Raw genomic sequence first — 24,578 nt, forward strand, 5'->3', positions numbered from 1 at the left:
GCGAGAATTTGACTTCTCGGTTCTCTATGATGATGAAGCCGCAGAAGATTTTTGAAGATCTTGGGCAAGTTGCTCGTGATTTAAGTCCGCGAGTGTATCCCCGGGTGATAGTGTCGTCGCAACAATTGCGCGGCCTAAAGCCTCAATTGTCAATGGTTGCATCGCATACTTGACCCATAAATGGGCCTCGTTTGCCAATGCTTGCTTTTCCCGAGGGTGGCTTTCGATGAAGACGCGCACGACATTTTCCGGCGTCAGTGGGCGCAGCCTACTGACGTCCGCGCTGATGGATTCGATTGTTGCTCCTTGCTTGTGGTGACTAAGCCAGTCGACGATTCTGTGACCAAGATGAGGCGCATCAGAACGTTTATTCATGATATCTTTGAGCTGCGTTTCAAGTTGCTTTAGAATTGGACGCTTCTTCAGCAAATCCTCAAGAGCGAGCTCAAGCTCAGGCTGCTCGAAGCACCTCTCGTCGGTTGCGTATCCCTTTGGCCCCGTGGGACAGTCTTGCATGGACAAGACTTGAGACTCGGGGATGAACTTCTTGATCGAACTGTTGGGGCCACTTGTTGTAATAAAAATGCGGTAGTTCCACTCGCTGCGGCCAAACTGTTCCATGACTCTGGTTAGGAACCACCTCCGCTCCTCTTCCACACATTCGTCGAAACAGCTCAAGAAGATCGCCCACGTGCTCACGCTCGGACACTACCTGATCAAAGTGAATAGCTGAAAAAGGTCCGGCAATGACCAGCGGTGATGGTATCCCAGATTCTCAAGCACTGTGCGGATGACTGGGCCGTCGGGGTTCTTCCGCCAGTTGTGCCATGCCATGTCGTTGATGAAGGAGACGAGCATGGACCTAATTTTGTTGTAGCGGTTGCCATGCTTGTTGAACTCGAAGTAAAAGGCAGAGCCTCCGTAATCCTTCCCAGTATTCTAGGTATTCGTACTCGTACTTGGCGTATATGTGCTAGGTGAGCATGGCGGTTCGTTTGGGATCTCCAACAATACTTTCGAGGTACAGCGCACATGGTCCTATCATGTCGTTAAAAGTCTTGTATGCCTTTTGATTTGAGAGCCAGGCGAGGAAGGGGAGCCTGCCGGTCCTCGGGGACAGTTGGATCCATGTGCACCTTTGGTAGCCTTGTTGGAGGGGCCATGGATAGGAGAGCAGTCTGCAAGTGGATGAGACTGGGATCCACCTTGAGAGCTAGATACTCGTCAGTAACGGGTCAAACGCGTGTCAGAAGGGTCTCACGTACGGTACATATCGGAATTGAAGCGTTCTTTAACAACAAAACCCAACTGTCATCTTCGTCCTTGTCTCCATCGCCTCTGACGAGATCGGCTTGGCTAATGGCCTCCTGAGAAAAGACACCGAGTGCTGAAAACGTGTGGTGCATCGTTACTGTATATCGACTGAACGGTGATGCTGGTGCGGTTGGGAGCTCCATAAGCGCTGAAGATGGGTCTGTGGTACCGTCGGTCTGGTTGTCGCTCGACTCATCCGTCTTGAGAGCGTCAAGGTGAAAGACTTTGATGCTCACCAAGCGGGAGGACAGCTTGGTGTCTAGGAACTGGAGGTTGATCTTGTCTACCTGCTGAGCAAGATTTCTAATCTTTCTCATGACCCCATTCTTGATGTCTGGACCTGGAAGACTGATCAAGTTATGCAGCTCATCCTTGAGAGTGTCGATAGACCCCGCTTGGTGGGGACAACTGAGAAAGATCTTGAAGTCGTTTGATTTAGTCTCAAAGCGATAGAATAGCAGGGATGCTAGGATAGTATCGTACAATTGTCGTGGAAAGAGTTGCAATTCTCCTGTGAGCTTCTTTCATGTACTCCCAAGTTTCTTCATCTTCGTAGTCTTTGGCGAGAGTAGCTTGAGCGGCTTCGATGAGAACCTTGAAAAGCATGAGCTATATGTATCTAGAAAGCAAGAACAACCAACCTGCTTGACTATGGTGCCTCCAATATCGTGACACACCCATATAATAGGCTTATCCACTTCTGTCTATGAACCATATTAGACAGCTAATGTAACTGAGTAGGAGAGATCGCTCACATCTGAGAGCTCTCGTCTGTATTCACTATACAGACGCAGCAGGTTTCGAGCCTCGGCCTTGATTCCATCTTCCTGGAACACTCTTGCCGACTCATCGGTAGGATAGAGGTAATCCAATTGTCGAACCGAGAGATGCTCGAACAGTCGCTGGCCGACCCATTGGTCTCCCTTGTGTGATGTCCATACCGTGTTATGGTCGTCACAGAGGCCGTGGACGGTGATTACACTGAATAAGAATCAGTTCAGTGTCAAGAATAGAAGATATGACAGTGATGAGTTGCGCACTCGTAGTCATCATACTCGGAAAAGCCTCAAGGTCTGCTCAATCCCAGAAGTCGAGTTTTGTCATCGGGATTGCCCTCGCCGGTTGCAAAGATGGAGAGTAGCTCGTCAGTGTCCGGATCAGATAAGTCCGAGAAGGTGAATTCATTGTCGTCGTCCTTGTCCTCGTCAAGATCGGCAACGTCGGGGTTTGCATGTCTTTCATTTGAACTTTCACCGACTCTGTCGTGGATTGGCGAACTGGAAGCACTCTCTTCAGTCTCCGACATGTTGTCTCCCATTATTGAAGGGCATTAGCGATATTCAAAGAAGAGGTGGTAGGGACGCGTCGAGCTGCTCAAGTCTTGGTGTGTGGATAGCCTTGGAGCCTGGAGAAACAAGTGGTCCACTGCTGGATCCTCGCAACGCTTACTGCGTGTGTACATTTGGGGGTGGTACCTCCGAGGTACAAGGGATAAACGCAAGCTACGAAGCCTACAGCGTTTCATAAGAATGGTCACCTGAATGGCAGGCCCTGAACGGACTGTTGGTTGATGTTCAGGCCAAGGTCTTTCGCCAGTGGCAGTGCAACACTGCAAGGATACAGTGGAACTGGTCGCATGGGGTTGCCAGGAAATCGCGCACACACGAGAGCGCATGCCGAAGTGTATCGGAGGTGCAAGAATACAGAGGAGAAAATGTGTGAAGTTGGTGAAGCGGAAGATTGTAAAGGGGTCTTCATAGCTTTCTCTGGCTAGAGCGTGAACTTGTGATATTCAACATAGCTACGATCAATCCCCTACTAGGCTACTTCTGAGCATCTAATATCATCGTGGTAAACGTAACATCGCTGAGCTTCCGAAGGTCAACGCTGCCCAGCTCTTCAGGATTATACACTATCAGTTTGTTGGTCGGCTTCATGTCCGGCTCCAACAGCACTGGATCGTCCGCAGGCACCCCTCCGAAGAATGACTGTAACGACATCCACCGGTCTGCCCTGCACTGAAGCCTCGGGAGGTAAGCAAACATCTTCTCGTCCATCCTCTTGATCCTACAGCAACTCGCACAGAAGCCGGGACGCCCGTCTTGAGAGTCTTGTTCTCCAAGAGAGCCCACTTTACCTTGCGGTTGGGAGGCATGCTGCCGACGATAAGCTTGCCTCCAATGATTCTCGTAGCGTCTTCCGTTTCGCGAGTTACTGCCTTCTCCCATTTTGCTGAGGCGCCGAGCTATGCCCTATAGCTGACGCCAACCGTCCCTTCACCACCTCTCGTGATAGTCTCAGATTGCTTGCTAGGAAGGAAACTATAGCTCCCATCGAAGGAAACTGCCTCGACCTCAGGAGAGATGCCATCCAGGTCCGAGACGTCAAAGATAAGCTCGATAGTTGCTTCAGAGATTCGACATGTTCTCTTCTGGGGATCAAAGCGGAACTGCAGAACCAATAGAGTCGCCCAGTAGTCACTGTCATCCGACATGACACCATGAATGGCATCGATCAGAGTGCATCTAATATCGACACCATGACCAGTCCGCTGGATGACTTCACGGCACTGATAGGGGTCCTTGGGCTTGTTTTGGTGTGGAACTGGCCCCCTTGGATGTCGCCCTCGAACATCCCAACGTCAAATAGCTCGACGCCATCTTGCTCCTCCACGCCTTCGAGGCTCGAGTCTTCGATTTGGTGGGCCGACATTTTGTGAAAGGGAAAACAACCTTTTTTCTTTTAGCTGAGGTTGAGTAACGGCTCAAAGAATGCAAAACATATATGGCCTGGAAAAAGTTACCTATGTAGCACAAACATGCATAGCTAAACGGCGCTGAACTGATGCGATAGCCGCCGAAAGAGGCCGGGGCTTGGTTTCCTCCCAAGGAGAGACGCAATCTCTCGCGGCTCCAATCAACCTCGACGACGATCAGCTAACCGCCCACTGGCGCGTGACGCGTGTACACTGCAACCTGATCCTTTGTTCTGCTTTTCAGTGGGGAGACAGTGAGCCCTAGCAGGGGGCTTCAAAGCACGTCTTGCCAATCATCCCCCAGAGCGCCAAATAGCCGCTGTGAAGATGCGCAAAGGGTTTCCAGCTCTCCGCAAGGCAGGGATTGCCGGTCACAAGAGCGGGGGAGAAACATGGACATTTGTGTACTTACGAATTGACTGCGGTACAAACTTCAATTCGGGGTCCAAAATGCCTCTTCCGCATGTCCCCTCGCAAGGACAGGTAATTCCGCCCAGTTCAAGGAGATTGGGCAATCTCTATCTTTGAACCGTAGAACTACGAGAGTCACCACCACACCGCGGACAGCCCTAGCCCATCAGTTACCATGTCGGACGCAGAGGACAGAGATCCACGCAGAGACTCTGATGAAGATGAAGAGGAGACCCCTCTGTACCAGGCCATACACCTCAGAAGATACACCTGGAAGCTAGTCGGCTACATGCTGAATAGCCGCTCAGACCCCAAATGCATCAAAGGCGCACTCCAGTTTCAATGCGGAGAAGGGGACTCTGCAAAGACTTGCCTCACGTTGGTGTTTGAGAAGGACCTTAGAGTCAAAGCGCTGCAGACCTCCAATGAGCAAGTGACAGAGCTTGAGGAGGAAGAACGAGCAGAGGCGGAAACACCGATTGTAAACGTCGCAGTGAGAGAAAGAAAGCCACATAAAGCAGGTCTCCGCGGAAAAGATGCAAAATCTCAGATTGGTCCCGAACGCGACCGTGGATGGAAGAAACCCGAGCGAAGCCAGACACTGACATGCTGGATGAGCGAGAGAGGTTGCGGCAGCAGCTCAAAGAGGATAGGCTCCCGTGCCACGTTTCAGGGGATGTGCGGGTTGACTCGCTGGTATGTGGGCAAGGTTTTCAAGCGCAGCGTCGAGGCCTAAGCGTAAAAACAAGGTTGGCGAAGCTTGGGCAGATAAGGTGCTTGTATTATTTTGGTACGATGCCCACTCGACCGCGTCCGAACATGTCGACGTGCACACATGAACAAGTCGCCTTCATTAGCTGCGGCCTCTGTTGTTCTAAACCCGGCCCTTGGGCTCCGGTGGCTCGAGGCTAACTTGATCTCATCAGAGCAAGCCACAATGGCGTCGGAATGCAAAGGATGGCATCAAAGGCGACTTTTTGGGTAGCTAATTGGCTACCCCTCAGCTCAATGCTCCATGCTTGTGAGGGAGGTAACCCCAAGGTTTCCTGAACTTTCTAGCCTGCAGGTACGAGATTAAGGTTCAGTTGAGGACAGCGTTGAGGCTGAGAACAAGAAAAAAAAAAGTCATGGCACATATGATTTGGTAGGTCCGACCTCGGCAACGTGAAAATCCACCAGGCTCTCCATGTCGCGATCCCAGCCCGTTTAATCGCAAGACACCAAGCATCAGGCGACCAATACAGAATCACACATTTGCATTTTCCTATTACACTATCTATCCATAATTCCAATAGAACTTGACCGCGACCGCTCAAGGATCGTAACCTTCCATAGATCCCTCATGGAATCACAATCAATGGGCATGACCCAGCCCATCCACCAGCGGACTCGCCCAATCGAGGTTACGCATCGTCGGACTTGAGCCATGCCCCTCGAACCTGCCCCAAGGGTCTCAGAAGGGAATGTTTAAAGATAGAGGCTAAGGAGAGTTGCAAGCCAAGCCACGCCACCTCTGTGAGATCATGTCCAAAAGGTTCACAGTGCCTCAATCTGATCGTCTGAGTAGAGATAGATGACACCATTATGTGCGGTAGTAGCGTGACGGTGGGCCGCGCGGCTGAGGCCGAGCCGCATGTTAGTTAGCAATGGACTCATATGTTCGTTGCCTCATGAGTCCAATTCGCGGTGTTCATATCGGCGACCTCGATCCGATTTGGGGCAATGGAAACATTTGGGCTTGCCATCGTCACACTTGACACAGTCATGCTTCCGTCAGTAAGCATTGAAGGATATTGTTGGTGGCTGTGGCCTGATGAGTTCCATGAGAGACTCCTCATCAACCTGTTGAGGTTCTCAAGCCTCGGGCCTGAGATGGTTTCATGGGCCGATGTCATCTCTGGGTGCTACTGATGTCCATTAAGGCCAATTAAGGCCACTTGTGAATGGCGTGATGTCGTAGTCTGCGTTTCGTATCGAGAACATGACCCTGGCTTTGTCACACTTGCAAGCAATGGTCGCTTGTGGAAAGATTACCGAAAACATAGTGCTATGGGTCTTTCTTAGGTAGACTACGGGCTTGTTGGCGTAACTTACTTCGAGCCAGTACAGTGATCGGCGAAGACGATCCAACTCGAGGCGTACATCCAACCAAGTACCGGGGACTGTTCATCAGTTGGTTGGGAGGACGAAGGCGGAGGGATAGCATTGAAGCCGCTATCGGCTCGCTGTAATTCGCTGTGAACCACCCAACTGGATACATCTGGCAACAGGTAACTGCAGGCGCCACAGCCATCCAGTTATACGTGGATGATCAGCAAGCGTACAGTATTGGACATGTGGCTAGAGCTTATCCCCGTTGTTATTGTTTCAGTGTGGCATCTTCTCAGAGCCTAGTCACAGTAGCAAAAAGTCGTATAATATCTACACAGAAAAGGCAATTTCTAAAGACCTAATGCTATGCAACACAAGAAAACCTTATATTGTCCCCAACTGCGTCTGCAGCTGGAAGCTTTACTCCAGTTGCATCAACTTTATCAACGATGAAACAAACCTCACGGATGTAAATGGGAATGTCTCTTTTGCCGTTCAGCCCTATAATCGAGATACGAGGTTTTCAGCAGTAGCCCCGTGCACTGTTACGCACTCGGCCTGCCGCGTTCCAAATCGCATCAGTCATCTCAACGCAGTGTACGAGTTTGTGGCTCAACTTACTGAGATCCTGGTGGATGCTAAGCTGAGTACTTCCGCTAATACGCAACCATCTATCTAGATGGTGCTGCTGGTTCCACGCAAGCCGTGGTAAGTAATCGGCGGGTTCGCTTGGTTATATCCGTATGAATTGAGTTCTACGTGGATCATAGAGCCCGGCTAACAAGTTCAAACCTTGGCCAACAATGTACACCAACGCGAAGTGTGCAAGCAGCGCTTTGATAGTTTCTGTGGACTTCCCATCTAGCTACCGATCCTCGCTTGGAGATAATCTTGCAATAGTACTAGGAGATAATGAAACAACAACTTGTCTATATATACGAGGTTCCCCTCGGCATCCTACGAGTTGTTGTGCCCCATCCTAGACTCAGGCCTTAAGTTGATTCTTACTACTTGTTCAGAGCCACAAACCAACTTTACATCACACATCTCAGCCTGTTGGTTTATCCTGCAAAATGAAGTTCTTCACTCTTCTTGCACCCTTGGTTTCCATGCCACTGGTTCTCGCTGCTCCTAACGATTACTACCCGCCGCGCAAAACTGCCACGGTCACGATCACCAAACCAGGTGCCCCGAGCACCACCACGGTCACTTCCACGGTCACTTCCACGGTCACCAAGCCAGCTACCACGGTCACCAAGGCAAGGGGCACCGTCACGGTCACTGAGCCAGCGGGTACCGTCACGGTCACCAAGGCAAGGGGCACCACCACGATCACTCAGCCAGCGGGCACCGTCACGGTCACCAAGGCAAGGGGCACCACCACGATCACTCAGCCAGCGGGCACCGTCACGGTCACCAAGGCAAGGGGCACCACCACGATCACTCAGCCAGCGGGCACCGTCACGGTCACCAAGGCAAGGGGCACCACCACGATCACTCAGCCAGCGGGCACCGTCACGGTCACCAAGCGAAGGGGCACCGTCACGGTCACTGAGCCAGAGGGCACCGTCACGGTCACCAAGCCCCATAAGCCAACCCAGTCACACTACAAGCCGCCCGGCCATGGTGGCTGGGGCCATGGAGGCTCCAACCATGGTGGCTCCAAGAAGGCTGCCTCCAAGAATGCTGCCTCCGAGAATGCTGCCTCCGATGATGCTGCCTCCGAGAATGCTGCCCCTGAAAATGCTAACTCCGAGAATGCTGCCTCCGATGATGCTGCCTCCGATGATGCTAACTCCGGCGACGAGTAAAGAGGTATGTAACTCACGGACCGTTTCAACTCGTAGCAGAAACTAACATATCAAGGATATTCACACTTGAATAAGGTAACTGTCACGAGTCGGCATAAGTTTTAGTCCTAGCGGCACTGAAGTAGCTCGGTTTTGGATGGTTCTCAATTGCCGGATTTCAAGATTGCTCTCTTTTTTTCACTTCTTTAGACCTTGTTTACTCTATGGCTTAGTATGTTCTCTTTGACATAGCTTAAGCCGGGTCACTTTCTTATTGCCTTAGGTGAGGGCTTGGGCTAATGAATTGGAACTCTGATCGCTTGGTAGTGATCTTTTAAATTGCGTTCTTATTATTTGTCAAATTATAGGTAGTCGCAGCTTATTGCCGGTCATCCAGCCGCCTCTGGATCAAAATCAAACCACAATGCTTTATGTAACAAAGTGGGTAACGTGATACAGCAGCTTGGCGAAGGCGAAGATAGTGATCTATTGCGTGGCAAGACTGAAGCTTAAGGCTCTGTACTAATAATAAGCAGCTAGGATGGCGAAACTTCCCGATAAAGTCATCAGGCTCAAACTTTTGCATGCACTTTGCTGTTCAGTATTGTTAAGTCTTATTAATAGGAGTGCTCGTTTTTAAGTTCAGTTAATCGCAATTTCCTTTATACGCCATATCCCCTTTCATCCGCCACAAAACACATCCTTCATCTCTTGTTGAACAGACTGACATCCAGTGGCAACCTCTCACCCATCCAGATGGCCCTCTCCAAATGATCTCGCTTCTCTGACGCCCTGTGATCGACACCCTCTTCTGGGACGACATTGGGATGGATGAGCACCGACAAGGGTCCACGCCAGATTGCAAGCCATGAGACGAATGCGCCAAATTGTGCGGGAGTAAAGACGTTGACCTCGAACATGGCGATTGGGTGAGGTCCGATTGGTCGATCCCAGAAGCGATAGATTCGGAGTTCAGGAACTAGATCTTGTCAGCTCGGGGGTTACGGGATAGTGTTGTTCGAATTTACTTACATTCTCTTCGGATGCGTTGCCACAACTCATTGGCATACTTGGATTGTTCCGGGTTGGTCTGAAGATAGTAGATGTGAAGGTCGCTGTGAAATTGTGGTTAGCAACCTCTACCCATCATACCCTTGCTTCCAACTTACAAGCCTCCTCGGATACCCTGGTCGAGAGGAGCGATAAACTTGTCGTATGCCTCGCTGCGCTTCTCTGCCGGAGGATTCACATAACTCTTGCCGTCCTCGGCCTTCTCCTCGGGCAAAGGCGGGGCATTTTCGTACCCAGTCAGAGGGGAAGGGTAGGAGTAAACTGAAGCGTCACCCATGATGTAGTGTTGATGGTAGTTGAGATAGGGAACTAGAACAAAGATGCAGGGATAAGATGCAAGGATGGGCAAACTTGATGCTCAATGAAGGATCAGAGAGTGTGTCAGAGAGATATATATACGATGTGAAATGCGGAGAAGACCGTGGTGTTGCGTGACCAGACTCCCAAATTTGTCATCATGATTGGACGGCAAGAATTACTCAGCGTAAAACATCCCACACGGAAAGCGGGACCTTATCAATCATGTGGGTCTGCCGCGCGCGTATGAATTCTTTCGGAATCACGTTCCGGCGCTGATTTTGCTGCGGAATTCTATGACGTCAAATCGTGTTCTTGCACCAGTGCTTAATCATGATTGGTCCGTTATCGGCACAAGTATGGAGTACCTACCCTATACAATAATGTTCGACTCTCGGTTTCGATCTGAATCAAACAGGAGAGCTCAACAACACACTTCTTCTGTCTAGGCGCTGTCTTAAATCTGTCAATCGGATTACCCGCTATCGGTCGTAGGGGAAAGCTGAAAAAAATTAAACGTATCTTCATGTGAAGAGGGTTTTTGTTAAACGGCGCCTTTTGAATCATTTTTAGGGAGAAAAGGTAAAATCCCGGACCGGTGAGGCATGTTCTGTTCAATCGCCTAAAATTAACTACGTGATTAGAACTCCTTCCGTTTACTCTTTGGAGGCCCTTATTCTGATAGAGAACACACAGGCTGCCTGTTGTGCATAGTAAGTATGTTATGGGCGCACTCCCTTGCAGCCATTACTCTCACCACTCCAAAGCCTACAATGTATAGAATTCTGGGCCCAGTTCTATTTATTTAGGCAAGCGCCCCCCTTTCAATCTATTACCTAAAGCGCTAGGTGGATATGGTCGCTTTGTGAGAGCGGCAACACGCTTCTCATAGCCTTTGATAATTTGTTGAAACTGGGACTGACTCGCACTATTCCATCCGCCACGATTCTGCTTTATCTGCTTCTTAAGGTCCCTGCTGAGATCATCGTACAGAATGACCAGCCTTCGATGCAAGTCGTCTTGCTTGGGCGTCAGCAATGGGTAAAATAGCGAAGGATCAATACGTACAGGGGTCAGTATCTGATCTGTCCAGGACAGACTCGACCTGTTGAAATCTCAAAACTAACCCTGCCAGGGGTTGCGAGATATTGTCATCTGACGTCCCAGAACCGGGGTGCGATCGGCGTAGAGATGTAAAGACGCCTCGTAGAAGCGATTGGCCTTTACCCGTAACGTCCCCGGAATTGCTTAGTGTCTTCGTGTGCTCTTGCAAAATATCACTAATGGCTGCAAGCGTCTCTCGAGCGCCATCAGTGGAAGCATCGGAAAACTGAGAGCCCATCGATGACGAGGACCCAGTTGTGCTCCGAGTTCCGCGGAGCTTGGGTCTCCTTCGCCTCGGCTTGCCAATGTGAAATTTCGATCTGCGACGAGAACCTTCGGGATCTGATTGATACTTGAATGTTTGGGCCGAGCTGTTTCTCGTCGTGTAGCCTGCGTCTGCCACCGTCGTTGTCGCTGTCGTGACCACAGAGCTTATTGAAAAGCGACTTGGATCGGGGAGGGAGGTTGGTACATAGGTAGAGGAGGGTGTCGCTTGAGAGTCTGTGTTGGGGGAAGACGCTGGTGAAGACTTCTTTGAGGTGTTATCGTCGTCGTCGCCTTCCAGCTCAACCTTTGGAGTCATCGACTCGCTAGGCTCTGCCTTTGGGGCCGTCGGCTTTTTCAACCGAAGACAGCATTTCAAATACACATATGCATCCTGCTTTTTGCGACGCTCGTATGCTTTTTCGAATTCTTCGGCTGTTTGAGTGTCTTGATCCACAACCAGGTTCTGGTCTGATGCTGCAAAGGGCGCAAATGCGTCTTCAACCTCTGATAATGTCGGGTTCAGTGAAACGCCAAGGATGACACAGGGGTTCCAAGGGTCGTCGGGGTTAGACCACTCGCGTCTTGGCTTCTTGTCTGTCATTGACAACATGTTGGTGGTATAGAATCCTAAATTTCAGTCAACGGCAGGAACTAGAGATTTAATCACCATGTGTGAATGCGTGTGGTCCGCCCAAGGCAGTCTTTGCGCAAAGCAGGCAACCTGGCGCAATAGCTTAGCCACTGGGCTGTGCAAGTTATCAATTGTGATGGAAGACATGGTTGGTCGCCACCAATACTGCTAAGCGACTGAGACACAACCAATACCGAACCCCTGCAAGGCAACTTGAGGGGACGTTCGCCCCAAATATCTTTCCTGCTTCGCCCAGGCATGGCCGGGTACATGTCAAGAAACTTAACTTTACGGCTACCTACTCCGTACACAGGATGAACTCAACTATATTTATCGAGGATGATGACAATTCGAACCTTATCGCGTATGTCAACAGATCTCTTGAGGATGAAGAGCAATTCCATTTTCTCCGCTTCGAGTTTTTGCAACGACTCAACATCACACGGTTGGGTGTCAATCTGGTACGGCTGAAGAGTGACATTCAACGACAAGGCCATACAACATCAGATCAATCAGAGCGCTTGACGTCCACATTGAGAGATTACGGTGAGAGAACTCGATGAACTCAGACTGTGCAAGATACTGACCGAAACTTATTAGCAACGGCAGTTCGCGACTATGAATATCTCCGGAATCACCAAAGCCTTGACCAGGCCGGGACGACGCGGCGAAAACTGCTCCTTCAGAGATACTTCCAGTCACGAAGCGACTTCAATGACCCCTTCCAGTCTCACTATTCGGCTTTCAACGAGAGACCTGACAAAGTTGATCCTCTACGATGGACCCTCATGAGATACCTCCCCTCCCGCCTTACGTTTTCCCACCACGAAAAGCGCGAAAGGAAGAAGGAATACCTCGACGGCGAGCCGCCAAAGTACGTTTCGGCATTTGTCGACAGGCTTGTACGTTTCACCATCGCCATCACTGGTGGACTCTTTGTTGTCGTCCTAATGATCATTATGAGCATTGATGAATCGCAAGTCAAGAGCTTGGTCACAGTGTCAGTGGCTGTTGTTGTCTTTGCACTCAGTGTCTCCTTTGGTGTGCGGGTTTCAAATATTGAAACGTTGGTTTCTACTGCGACTTATTCTGCGGTACTCGTCGTGTTTGTGGGCACAAGCACTGGGTCTGGAGGGTAGTCGAGTAGGGGCTGATAATTGGAGTTGATGTGCTTTTAATCCTTAGACCAAGTTGTGTATAAAATTCGTTTTTCGATATAGTTGAAGCCCGGCCCTTGATGTGATAACCGAGCTAGAAGACCGTGTATAAAATCCTGCTCGGATTTGTATTATCCCTATTCTAATGCGTTGGAATAAGCACCCGCCAAGTAGCCAAGTTGGCATGGGCATAGCTACTATAGCTCCCTCCCCCATTCTCTTGTGAGTATCCTATGCCTCTCGAATCTTCCCCCGATATTGCTACTTCAGACTTACTTACGGCCTTTCAATTCCCGCCCAGCGTTCCTCCCATAGTTTCATGAAAATGACCTTGACCCCTCGAGCCTTTGCCAACTCCATCAGTCTATCAAACGCCTCAAGGACAAGATCCTCCGGCAACCGTTCGGCGATATTTATCTGACGGAGATTAGGCAGCTTCCCATCCGGACTGCATTCTTGTACCAAAATCTCAAGGTCATTAATTTGGTCCTCAGTCTCCTGGATAGATCGCTTCCATAATGAGGTAAGACGCAAACCCTGTAGTCGTAGGTTCACTAGAGAACTCGGTAGACGACTAGGTGTGATCTGGTAGTCACCATAGCCATCTTCCTTATAAAGGGAGCTGACGTCGATTGACAAACTCTTGAGGCACTTGAGATACTGATAACAGTCGTTCAGATGTATGCCCCCAACTTCAGGGTCGTCATCATGTCCATGGTTATCGCCATCGTCATTGGCATCATCGCTCCCATCGCCCTCCATTTCCTCATCATCACTGAAGAGAATCGAATCTCCGGGTCGTTCGAAATCAATGAAAAGTGTCTCCAGCGACTTCCTGTGGTGCAGCATGACGTTTGCCAGCCCCCTCCAGCTTAGCCAGGAATTGTCGCACACTGGGCCTGGCCGGTACAGCAACACCTTGAGCCTTTCGCAGGCACTGACGACTCTGGATAGAGATTGTACGGAAACATCGACCTCGTCTAGAATGAGCTCCTCTATTGGTGAAGTACCAACGGGGAAATCCACGATGTAATTGTCGCGCGGATTCGCCCAGCCAAGAGTTGGATCGTTGTAGTTTCTGTCGTAGCTTTTATCCCAATCCATCAGACCAAACTTCCATGAAGTGAAGGATTTCACGTTGGGTAGGTGGAAAAAAGGCGCTGCGTATCGCCCATCAGTGCTAAACTCAGTGTCCCAGTGACGGAAAACCACGGACCGCAGCTCAAGAAGCGGCAAGTCCTTGGATCCCGTCTTCCACATTCGGACTACCTGACTTGCTAACTGCAAGACCAGCAAGTCGTGGCGCCGATTGGCATCGAACCATGGCACTGTAATGTCGAGACTGGAAAGCTTGGTCGCCCAGCATAACAAGAGCGTGCACAAGGCGTCTGTGTTGCCTTTGCGAATATACTCTGCCCACTTGGTTGACTTGGCCAGAGCTGGCCACGCCTCGTCCACGGTTGCGGCAAGGGCCTCTAGGCTTTCGGTGCTAATGTCGCATCCGGAGTGGTCTGCTTCATGGAGACGGAAGGTAACAAGATCTTCGAATTTGAGCTCCTTGACGTGTATTCTGAACTCGGGGTAGTGCAGGAGATGCAGGAGCAGGCGCTCATGGGAATATGGCCAGCGCTGGACGAGTATGGGACTTGCGATCCTGCGGAGGCGTTTGTTGACACGGGTGAGCTGAAGAAGAGTGCGACCGTCAATGTTGCATAGCAACACACTCTCGAGTGTCTCGTCTGGGAGGTCTAGTAGACTGGCCATGGCCGATGTTGTGGTCTGCTTGTGCTGGGGATGGGGAGATTGAGGGATTGATGGAATGATGTTGATCTGGCGGCGTGAATTTGAAGCACGCAAGGCCCCACCGGCGTAGGCAGCAGTTGGCTGGGCGTTTGTTGGACAACGCAGTTCTTGGTTGCAGGACCAACAAGGGGACGAAGACTAAGCAGACTGGGCCAGCTTTCTAATATACTTATCTTAGGCACAGATAGAGTAAAATCTTTACATGAGGGTTAAATAAGTACAATGAGAGACTTCATAGGTTGTATTTCTTACCTTAGCTTTTTATTATTTATTACTAGGTTATTTTAACTAAAAATATAAAGCAATTAAAGAAGGTATCAAAATATCCTACCTAATCTGACCGTCCTAGAAACTAACTAGTTTATTTACCTACTATGTCCCATACCTGCCCGTACTGCAATAATTGCATCATGGTAGTATCTTGTGCAAGAATTACAATCTCCGGCACCGCTTCATTCCCTAACTATTTTGTCGTTATCAATAACGTCATAATAAGAGCCCATTCTCTAACCCTTCGCCTTCAGTAGGTATCGCTGACAGCTCGACATTGGGTACCGGCTAAAAGTAACATGTAGGAGAGCCCCTTTCAGTTTTGCGCAGACAGCAAGGCGGCTTTTATTCCCCCAAACAACTATTCCGCCGGGCTTGTCTTAGTAGGCCCTTGGCGTCCTTATAGAATTGGATGAAATGCAAGCCAGAGGAGGAAGGTATAACAACATGATCCCTCGCTGCGAATCCCAAAGACCAATGTTTTGTGCGGTGCCGCGGGGGCAACCACACCAACTCACAGCCGTCCAAGGTTATCCAGTCTGCCATGTCGCTGAAACCATATCCGACAAAAGATGGGGTTTCGGTGAGTATGCTTCCCATATCTGGCCCATTGATAGCTTCGTCTAGAATAGCGCTGATGTTGATGCTACCTTGGTTGGTCAGGATAGTTGAGTTGTTAAGAAATGAGAGGTGCTCCGTTTCGATGTCCAGCAAGGCTCTTTGAGTGCCTGTCCTCATCTCTAAAATAGCTATCCTTTGACTGACTCGATCGTGACTAGCCAACCATCGATGGTCAGGTGATACTGCACGTACCGAAGAACACTCTGAGTTGTTGCGAATGCGCAGGAGTTTGATAGGCTTAAATGGTTTGCGGTTCACAATACGGTAACGGCTTAACCACTCGCCATCCTTTCCAGACGAGAATAGCAGCAACAGGCCATTAGAGGATTGTAGGAAACTAGGTGTTTTGGTCAAGCGGTTCTGAAGTTCCCATGCCCACGGCACTGTCTTTGTTGGGGCATCCCATACATATATGCTCTTCCTGGTGATTGCTGCAACGCGCTGAAATTGACTTCCCTCATCATCAAAAAAAGCCAGCCGAAGAATTGGATTTGGATCATCGACCTTGATTTCATGACGGAGTGTTGTATGGGTTAGGTCTCCGATGAATATTAGCGACAAGGAACTCCAGGCAAGCAGCCGGCCTTGAGACGAAAATGAAAGGTTTTCAATGTGTTCGGGAACAGTCTCGAATGTGGAAAGAATATTGCCCGTCATTGCATCCCGAACTTGAAGTTCATTCGCAAGGGCACAAGCCACCAACGTTCCGTCCTCAGAGACAAACATTTTCTCAACAACAGTTCTGTCTCGGTCAGTTTGACCTGACAAAAGAGGTGAAGCATTCCAAAGCCACACCTCATCCTCTGATGCAACCGCAAGTAGCTGGTCATCAAAAGAAATCGCGATGGAAAGGGCAGGAAGACTTGATGGCAGCTCAAACTGTTGCAACAGTTTCTGTTCCTCCTCTCCATAGAGTAGCACTGTGGATTCAGTCCCTATGGCGATCCAAGATCCGTCATGCGAAAAAGCCATGCAACAAACGTCGTCATGAAGAGAAAGGCGAAAGAGGCACCATCCTGGGCATCTTTCGTTGGCAACATCCCAGTACCATATCATGTCCCGGGTGCACATTATGAGTCGGTGGGAGTCTGGAGGGAAGCCCGCAAGAAAAGTGCTATCACTTGGGCGAGGGTGACTGTGCTGGTCCCCGGTGCGGAGGTTGAGAACCATAACTTCCTCCGAGAAGTCCGAAAAAACTTCAAAAAATGCCACCAATACACCGTCTGAAGAAAATGCGATCTCGACATCGTCAGAACACTCAATGTCAAGGGTCCACTTCTCACAGCTGCCCTGTTCAACGTTCCAAAGGACGCACTCTTGACAGAAGAACACTGCCAGCCCTTGGCTATCAGGTGAGAACTTGATGCCCTTAACCTCGGGATCGTCAAGTTGGACAGTCCATTTGATACTGTTTGAAGCAAAATGGTAGACCTGAAGACAGATACCGTCTGGGTCGGTTGTGGCGACGCCAGCATACCACTGCAGGTCTGGTGACAGTGCCATGTATTCCAAATCATGGCAGTCAACTTGGGTATGCACCTTACCATCACTGACCGATAATGCTCTTAACTTCCCCAAGCTCTCGAAACGGGCCGGGATGAACAAAAGCTCGTTGCTTGGGGAAAATGTCAAAGAAGGAAGATAGCTGTCGCGGCCAAGGTCGAAGGCCCATAAATATGGACGCCACTGCATTTCCGCTTGGGGCTTCTTTGCAACATACTTTGGGCTGTATTGCTCAAAATGGCGACGTATCAAGCTCTCCTGTGGGCTAAAGAGTAGACCAGAGGCGTATATCTGGAGGGGATACCTTTCAATAGCGGGTCTGAAGTAGGCCAAAAAACGACAGGCATCCTCAACAAGTGCGATTGCGTTGGGATCCTGCTCATATATGAGAATTAGACTCAAGAAGACCAAGAAATTTCAGAGACAGAGACATACAAGTAGTAGGTCCTTGAGGACGTTCAAAGCCACCATTGCTGCCGGCAAGTTACGATACAGGCTGAGTGCCTCCAGCCAGAATAGGAACTTGTCGGCAATGAATTGGTAGGCTTTATTGCAGTGTAATGCATTCTGCGTGGGGACGGCTACTGCATCACGTAGATGATGAGCCCAAAACTGGCAGAAGTAGGCCAGGCCAGACAAAGGGTCGGGTTCAGGGCGGTTGCGAAGGGCCTCTCGGACCGAGACGGCGGGATAGATTTGGCCATAAATATCCATTCTGAGGATTTCAAGGCTTTTGAGAGCTTTGTCGAAGAGACTGAGATGATATCGAGCGAGACCAGAAGGGAAAAGTGCACCCTGTTGCTTGAGTAAAAAGTCCTTTGCCGACTGATGAACGAAATAAACGACCTCGTCTCTGATGGCCAGGAAACAGCCGCACTTCATTATCATTTTCGGGAGCATGTCTTCATCTTCGGGTAGGTTCTCGATGGCCATCAGCTCGGAAAGGGAGATTGGGCGATAGACAGTGGAAATGATAGCAAGAATCCTCATGTAGAGACCCGAGCTGACTGGAGAGCAGATCATATGCATCATTCTTTCGTACAACTCGTTCAGGCCCGCGGGGCATAGCTTGAGGTACTCCCTGACTTCCCAAGGGTCGCTTCTCTCAAGCTGCTGACAGACCAACGCTACCCACAGAAACGTGCCGTGCGCATTCTGCGACAAGTAGCGTTTTGCAAACCTCAGGTCATCACTTCTAATACCCTTGGTTTCGCCCAAATGATGCACTCGGTGCTGGATGTAGTAGTTGACAGCCTCAGAGACGGATTCTGCATTGAGTTCCAGAGATAGAGCGAGTTTCGACTGAGCCTGTTTTAGGCGTTGCTCAATCTCGCAAATATTGCGACTGCTGACAAGCCATCTGATTTGCGGGGATGACGTTGAAATGATGGCCTCGAGAAGTAACTCTAGGCTTGTGAGGCACTCATCCAAAGCATCGACGACTAAGATGGCGTTTTGAAGGGATGGATCCTTCAAAATCTTGAAAAGGATATCTCTGATAGCCACTCCTGAGTTCCAGTGGTCAGGGCTCATGCATGGTTTGTCACGCAAATGAGAGAGGAGGCATCGGTGCTGATCCACAAGCAGGTAGACAAGTCCTCGCAGAACTGCCGTAGCGTTGTTGAGGCCCGGGTTGGTTGCCTGACAGAAGAAGTAGGATAGTGATGTGTGACTCGCCGGATCCCCTAATTTTGTTAAAGGCTGCAGTTCATCGATGATGCCCGACAGCAGCATCGTTTTGCCTTTGCCAGGGTCTCCCCTGATCCAAAGGAGTGGCCTGCTCTCGTTTGGGTCACGCCAGCACTGAAACTCGTCATTTTGTAGGACCCAGCGATATGAGCCCTTCAACAAGCCACCGTTGGTTTCTTCGATACGAATCTTGTCGTGACGAGGATCGGTCGAGCATAATACCGCCAGGTACTTCTCGTCCCCATCCTGGTAGTAGTTATTTGTCGTGTTATTGCCGACTTGAATCCGTGCGGAGCCTGCCGCAGACATGGACCCGACATGGTTGGAGTTGCTGTACTCCCATTCCATGACGAACAGCGAAGATTGGGAATTGTGGCGAGGCAGACAAGAGGCGGTGCGCAACCTCGCCCAGTGTGTAGTTGCGAAAGGGTTCCAGATGATGCAGAATAACGTTGGGGGAGAAAGGCCGAGAAAAATTTGCACGGTGGGAGGAGAGAAAATACCGAGAGGGTTGAAAATAGCAACACTACTAGTAACAAACAGGGCGAAAGTGCAATATGCAGGCTGTCACATCCACCAATGCCCGTCTAAAGCAGGCTCTCGCCAAGGCGGATGGCTTAAATATCTTACCCACTGATAGGATAATAGCATTTTGCTTCAAAGTAGCCTCACCCGAGTCAAGTCTCGGAGCCAACTTCAGGCTGCAAGTCCGCATTTCCCAACCTGACCAAAATTTTCAGCGCCGTTTCTGGCGCCATCAGCATCGCCGCTCTTTTCAACAAGTGTGTCGACTGCTTCGAGTATATTCAGATCGCTCGGAACTTTAGAAAAGACTACGGGAGATGTCAGCTGAGGCTCGACGTGGCCAAGTGGCGCCTAGATCGATGGGGCGCCGCTATCGATATCAACAACGACCCTCGATTCAGATCCGGCGCACCAACAGATGAGTCGGTAGCACATGCTCCGGATACCTTGCGAGAGATAGCCGGCAGAATTGAGTGGGCTTACAAGGTCTCGCGCCGCTCCAAACAAACGACGCCAGAGCAGGACTGGGCGGCCTTGACACAGGCAGATTTGGACCCAGCGTCTCAACGCGTTCGCAATCAATTTGAAGCCATCACCAAGAAAAGACAAGACCGGACAAGTCTGATCAAGAAGACGGGATGGGCGCTCTACGACAAGAAGCGACTGGGGAGTCTGATTGGCAATATCGTCTCATCTATAGACGAACTGGAACTCATATTCCCCTCTGCCGCCCAAGCCTCTATCCAGTTGGCTAGAGCGGAAATCGGGAAATTGGATGACCAACAGAGCTTGAACTTGCTTGACCCAGGATGCTGCCAACGGACTTGATCCCGTCTTGAATGGCTTGGCGAAACAAAAGCTCGTAGGAGTCGAAATCCAGAACTTTGCAACCCGCGTCAAGACGGCCGAGGCCGGGAAGTTAGAAGTCGGAAACATCTTCACCAACGAAGCATTCGGCCAATCAGTGGGTTTCCCCTATAGCGCCACCAACCGCCTTGAAGATATCGAGGCCAAGGAGGATTCAGGAGTTCTTGTTGGAGATACTTACGGGGGAAAGGGCTTCTGGGGCTGAATGGAAAGTGTAAATGAGGCATTTCGTAACTCGGATAAACAAATTGAAGAGATTTTCTCGTTGATTGTAATTGTGTATGTCCGCTGTGGCGCCAAATGAAACATGTTCACCGCCAACTCGCTTAGGCTTCACCAATGGCGAAGACCCATGATGCAGCCAACTCGCCAGAGCCTGACAGGTGGCTGCCTGGAGGCCCCTCCATGTTGTCTGGGAATTGGCGCAAAGTGAGCGCCACATTGGGCACAATTGCAGGTCAAAATTAAGGGGATGACATTCCACACAAATAGACCAGGCCTGCATGAGGATAATGCATAACTTGGCTCGCAGTTATGCTGGTTTTATGCAGCGAAGACTAGGTTTCCCGGATGCATTGTCATCCCGGCCAGTCATCTTCTCCAAACGGACCTCTAACCAAAGATGATCAACATCATGATTCCATGCTGAAAATGGAAGAGCCATTACTAGTAGCAAGGTTATACCAGACTATGATATTCTGTCAATATTGGCAGTATTTTTATCAATGACCCTAAACAAGGTATGTACTAGGTCTGAACTGCGCGTGCTGGGATGAGAATTAGAGATGGGGGAAACTAGACGTAGAGGCCGAATATAAGAACCACTACGACTTGGTTATGGGGTACAAGCTTTGCTAGCGACTGAAAACCCTCCAAGCTAGAGGTCATCAATCGAGTACTGGCTTTTTCACCGTTAGTGATAATTTTACTTTCTTGGAGTACAAAAGCGGCAAACATCGGAGTTTCTACCAGGCTATCACGGAGAGATGTATGCGCTCTTATTGTATTCAGGGATCCTAGCATGTCCAGAACAGTTGTGACTACTTGAAGTAACGTCGACGAATTGAGGTTGTGCCTCTAGCATAGGATACCATCTACCCTGCACGCATATAACTGACTTTCTGCTCCCTAAACTGAGCAGAGGCGACCAGCCACAGGCCTAGCTCCGCATTAGTCAATTGAGATCGCCGCAGCTGGATCTGGAGATGCTCTGCTTGCGTCTCGGGTGGCTGAACTGATCGTAACGTAGCACTCCCTTCCGTTCACGAGATTGCCTGCCCCGAGCAGTTTTGTTCCGAAAGTGGGAACAATGACATCATGGCATAAACCACATTCCAGAAGATCTGCTAATTTTAGATGGTCTAGCTCTTTGTGGATTGGCATCCGTCATGCCGGGTCTGTCGGGTACGGGCAAAGTTGCCACTAATCGACGCTAGTTGGGAAGACCCGTTGATCAGAATCCTTCTGAGGGTGAGATGAGATCTCAATTTTCGTCATTGAAGTTTCTTTTCGAAAGAGAAAATCGCCATTCTCTTCTATTCACGGCTTGTCGGCTCGTGGAATGGTAGTAGCTCTCTATACCGCCGAGTTCAACACCGTCTCTCGTCATCAAGAGGCGCCTCACTTCTAGCTCGTCTCGTATTCTCCATCTTCGGACTCGTCCGTTCGGGTTTCGGCAGACGGAAGCTCTCGTAAGGCGCCGATCTGTGGGGCAGAGCCCCGTTGCCAATGTTTATCGCCATTGCCATGATGTTAAATAGCCTTGGATCACTTTGGTCTCAGCCGTTTTGCATTCCATTCACTCCTCATCTCGCCAGTTATCTCAGACAATTAGAATGCGTTCCCAACTGCTCCGCGGGCTAATTGGCCTTGTTGCTCTGGTCTCTCCATCATTAGCCGTCCCCACCAAGCGAGAGGCCGTCACTAGCTGTCTCACCAACGCTAAAGTCCCCATCGACACCAAAGGCAGCCAAACCTGGACCCAGGACGGTACAGCATACAACCTGCGGCTTCAGTTTGAACCGATTGCCATCGCAGTTCCGACCACCGTCGCTGAGATATCTGCTGCTGTCTCCTGCGGCTCAAAGCATGGTGTTTCTGTGAGCGGCAAGAGTGGTGGTCACAGTTACACTTCACTTGGCCTCGGCGGAGAGGACGGACACCTTGTGATCGAGCTCGACCGCCTGTATAGCGTGAAGCTGGCCAAGGATGGAACTGCCAAGATCCAGCCCGGAGCAAGGCTTGGACATGTGGCCACTGAGTTGTATAACCAGGGCAAGAGAGCCCTTTCTCATGGCACATGCGACGGGTACGTTACTGTAGCCAGAAAACCAGATCTTTGGAAAAATTGCTAATGAAACTTAGAGTTGGTCTCGGTGGACATGCCTTGCACGGCGGCTACGGTATGGTCTCACGAAAGCATGGCTTGACCCTTGACTGGATTATTGGCGCTACAGTCGTCCTCTATGATGGCAAAGTCGTCCACTGTTCCAAGACAGAGCGATCAGATCTCTTCTGGGCTATTAGAGGCGCTGGAGCCTCCTTCGGAATTGTCGCCGAGCTCGAATTCAACACATTCCCTGCTCCTGAGAAGATGACCTACTTCGATATTGGTCTCAACTGGGATCAACAGACTGCCGCTCAAGGTCTTTGGGATGTGCAAGAGTTTGGCAAGACTATGCCGAGTGAGATTACGATGCAGGTGGCTATTAGAAAGGATGGATACAGCATCGATGGTGCCTACGTCGGCGATGAGGCTGGTCTGCGAAAGGCTCTCCAGCCTCTTCTCAGCAAGCTCAACGTCCAAGTGAGCGCTTCGACTGTTGGATGGATTGACTTGGTTACCCACTTTGCTGGTACTTCAGACATTAACCTAACTAGTGCCTCCTATAATGCGGCAAGTCACTTCTCCCTCATCTCTAAACTAAAGCTGACAAGAACCAGCACGATACCTTTTACGCCACAAGCCTGACTACTCGAGAGCTCTCCCTAGAGCATTTCAAATCTTTTGTTAACTCCATCTCCACCACAGGCAAAAGCAGCAGCCATTCCTGGTGGATCCAAATGGATATCCAAGGCGGCCAGTACTCAGCCGTGGCGAAGCCCAAGCCAACCGATATGGCCTACGTCCACCGTGACGCGCTTTTGCTCTTCCAGTTCTACGACAGTGTCCCACAGGGGCAAAAGTATCCCAGCGATGGCTTCTCGCTACTTACGACTCTGCGCCAGAGCATCTCCAAGTCTCTTTCCGAGGGCACCTGGGGCATGTATGCCAATTACCCCGATTCGCAGCTGAAGGCGGACAGGGCTGCTGAGATGTACTGGGGATCCAACCTGCAGAGACTTCAAAAGATCAAGGCGGCGTATGATCCGAAGAACATCTTTCGGAATCCTCAGTCCGTCAAGCCAAAGGCGTAGATGACTGGACGTCTTACCTGATCTGCCACAATAGCTGAGGGATGTGGACACTGAGTATCCCGCCAGGCTATCTTTATGAATCATCGTTAATGTTTGTTCTTTATTTTGTACGCTAACTAGAATCTGGAATTATCATAGAGGAGTCAAAGGCATAGTCAATAGTTTATAGAGTTTCTTCTAATGTTTATCTAATTCTCATATAAATGAGATACCTGCTTATAAACATGTGCCGGATATCTGCTCACCAAATATTTGAACTGTGTTCTTTGGTGTAGAACTTTTCCTTGTCCACTATCGTCTCATTTACAAAGAAAAGTCCTCCTTTGACCTAAGGGTCCCATCTCTTCTCTTGCTGTTTGATGATGATCCCGGAAGCTACACAAACTCTGTCACGCAAATCTTGTTTAACAAAAGCTTGCTGCAGATAATCAAGCGACGTCGTCTCATCGTTTAACCGCGTGTAGACATAACCTTTACGAGCAGACTCTGTGAGTCACAAGCTTGAATGTCCCTGCGTGCCTACATAAGACAGTCTTTCGACCCTCAACGATCCAACTCCCCCTTCTCTACTCCTCTCCGGATATGCCAAAATGAAGCCCGTCAACACGGCAGACAGCTCAAATGAGCACTTGCAGATCTTCAATCTTCCCCCTCGACCAACTGCGACCTTTCCGCTATTTCCGCGCCTCCCTGCTGAGATCCGCTACCTGATTTGGGAATAGGCACTCAGTCATGAGCGTCTTCTGCGAATCACTGTGGAGAAAATCACTAGAGGCGAGAAAAAGTCGATCAAGGACAGCGGAAAGACCCAAGATCGTCTATCCAAGCCCGGAGGAGGATATCACATTGTCTTGAAGGGGTGACAGGCCGTAAGCAAGCTGTTTCATGTCACCTCCGAGTCACGACGAGCCGCACTGTCCTTTTATCGGGTCCACCTACCATGCCGGTATGAGTGGTTTGAAAATGCCGAAAGCACCGGAACTCTCTACTTGTGC

The 24,578-nt window shown here is 50.0% G+C and overlaps 7 protein-coding genes across 7 annotated transcripts; 3 read left to right on the forward strand and 4 right to left on the reverse strand.

The window, feature by feature from the left end:
• Window positions 1-1,049: 1,049 nt before the first annotated feature.
• On the reverse strand, window positions 1,050-4,026 carry LRP88_03490 (uncharacterized protein; the record flags this gene model as incomplete). The annotated part of the gene is made up of 9 exons (XM_083240109.1): window positions 1,050-1,213; window positions 1,262-1,733; window positions 1,798-1,908; window positions 1,956-2,018; window positions 2,070-2,295; window positions 3,142-3,302; window positions 3,386-3,546; window positions 3,598-3,794; window positions 3,851-4,026. The coding sequence occupies 9 exons, from the start codon at window positions 4,024-4,026 to the stop codon at window positions 1,050-1,052; spliced, it is 1,731 nt and encodes a 576-aa protein (XP_083105239.1).
• A 3,618-nt stretch (window positions 4,027-7,644) lies between these two features.
• LRP88_03491 (uncharacterized protein) lies at window positions 7,645-8,382 on the forward strand (the record flags this gene model as incomplete). Its single annotated transcript, XM_083240110.1, has 1 exon — window positions 7,645-8,382. One exon carries the CDS (start codon window positions 7,645-7,647, stop codon window positions 8,380-8,382), a length of 738 nt encoding a protein of 245 aa, XP_083105240.1.
• A 683-nt stretch (window positions 8,383-9,065) lies between these two features.
• LRP88_03492 (DOPA-like domain-containing protein) lies at window positions 9,066-9,709 on the reverse strand (the record flags this gene model as incomplete). The annotated part of the gene is made up of 3 exons (XM_083240111.1): window positions 9,066-9,340; window positions 9,394-9,476; window positions 9,531-9,709. The coding sequence occupies 3 exons, from the start codon at window positions 9,707-9,709 to the stop codon at window positions 9,066-9,068; spliced, it is 537 nt and encodes a 178-aa protein (XP_083105241.1).
• A 3,455-nt stretch (window positions 9,710-13,164) lies between these two features.
• Window positions 13,165-14,652, reverse strand: LRP88_03493 (uncharacterized protein; the record flags this gene model as incomplete). Its single annotated transcript, XM_083240112.1, has 1 exon — window positions 13,165-14,652. One exon carries the CDS (start codon window positions 14,650-14,652, stop codon window positions 13,165-13,167), a length of 1,488 nt encoding a protein of 495 aa, XP_083105242.1.
• A 2,850-nt stretch (window positions 14,653-17,502) lies between these two features.
• Window positions 17,503-19,122, reverse strand: LRP88_03494 (uncharacterized protein; the record flags this gene model as incomplete). Its single annotated transcript, XM_083240113.1, has 1 exon — window positions 17,503-19,122. One exon carries the CDS (start codon window positions 19,120-19,122, stop codon window positions 17,503-17,505), a length of 1,620 nt encoding a protein of 539 aa, XP_083105243.1.
• Window positions 19,123-19,497: 375 nt separating this feature from the next.
• On the forward strand, window positions 19,498-20,371 carry LRP88_03495 (uncharacterized protein; the record flags this gene model as incomplete). The annotated part of the gene is made up of 2 exons (XM_083240114.1): window positions 19,498-19,969; window positions 20,166-20,371. 2 exons carry the CDS (start codon window positions 19,498-19,500, stop codon window positions 20,369-20,371), a joined length of 678 nt encoding a protein of 225 aa, XP_083105244.1.
• Window positions 20,372-22,001: 1,630 nt separating this feature from the next.
• On the forward strand, window positions 22,002-23,583 carry LRP88_03496 (chitooligosaccharide oxidase; the record flags this gene model as incomplete). The annotated part of the gene is made up of 3 exons (XM_083240115.1): window positions 22,002-22,474; window positions 22,531-23,059; window positions 23,110-23,583. The coding sequence occupies 3 exons, from the start codon at window positions 22,002-22,004 to the stop codon at window positions 23,581-23,583; spliced, it is 1,476 nt and encodes a 491-aa protein (XP_083105245.1).
• Window positions 23,584-24,578: the final 995 nt, after the last annotated feature.

Source organism: Fusarium phalaenopsidis (genome assembly GCF_050370095.1).
Source record: "Fusarium phalaenopsidis strain FUZ10S chromosome Unknown contig_32286, whole genome shotgun sequence".
Classification (NCBI taxonomy): domain Eukaryota; kingdom Fungi; phylum Ascomycota; class Sordariomycetes; order Hypocreales; family Nectriaceae; genus Fusarium; species Fusarium phalaenopsidis.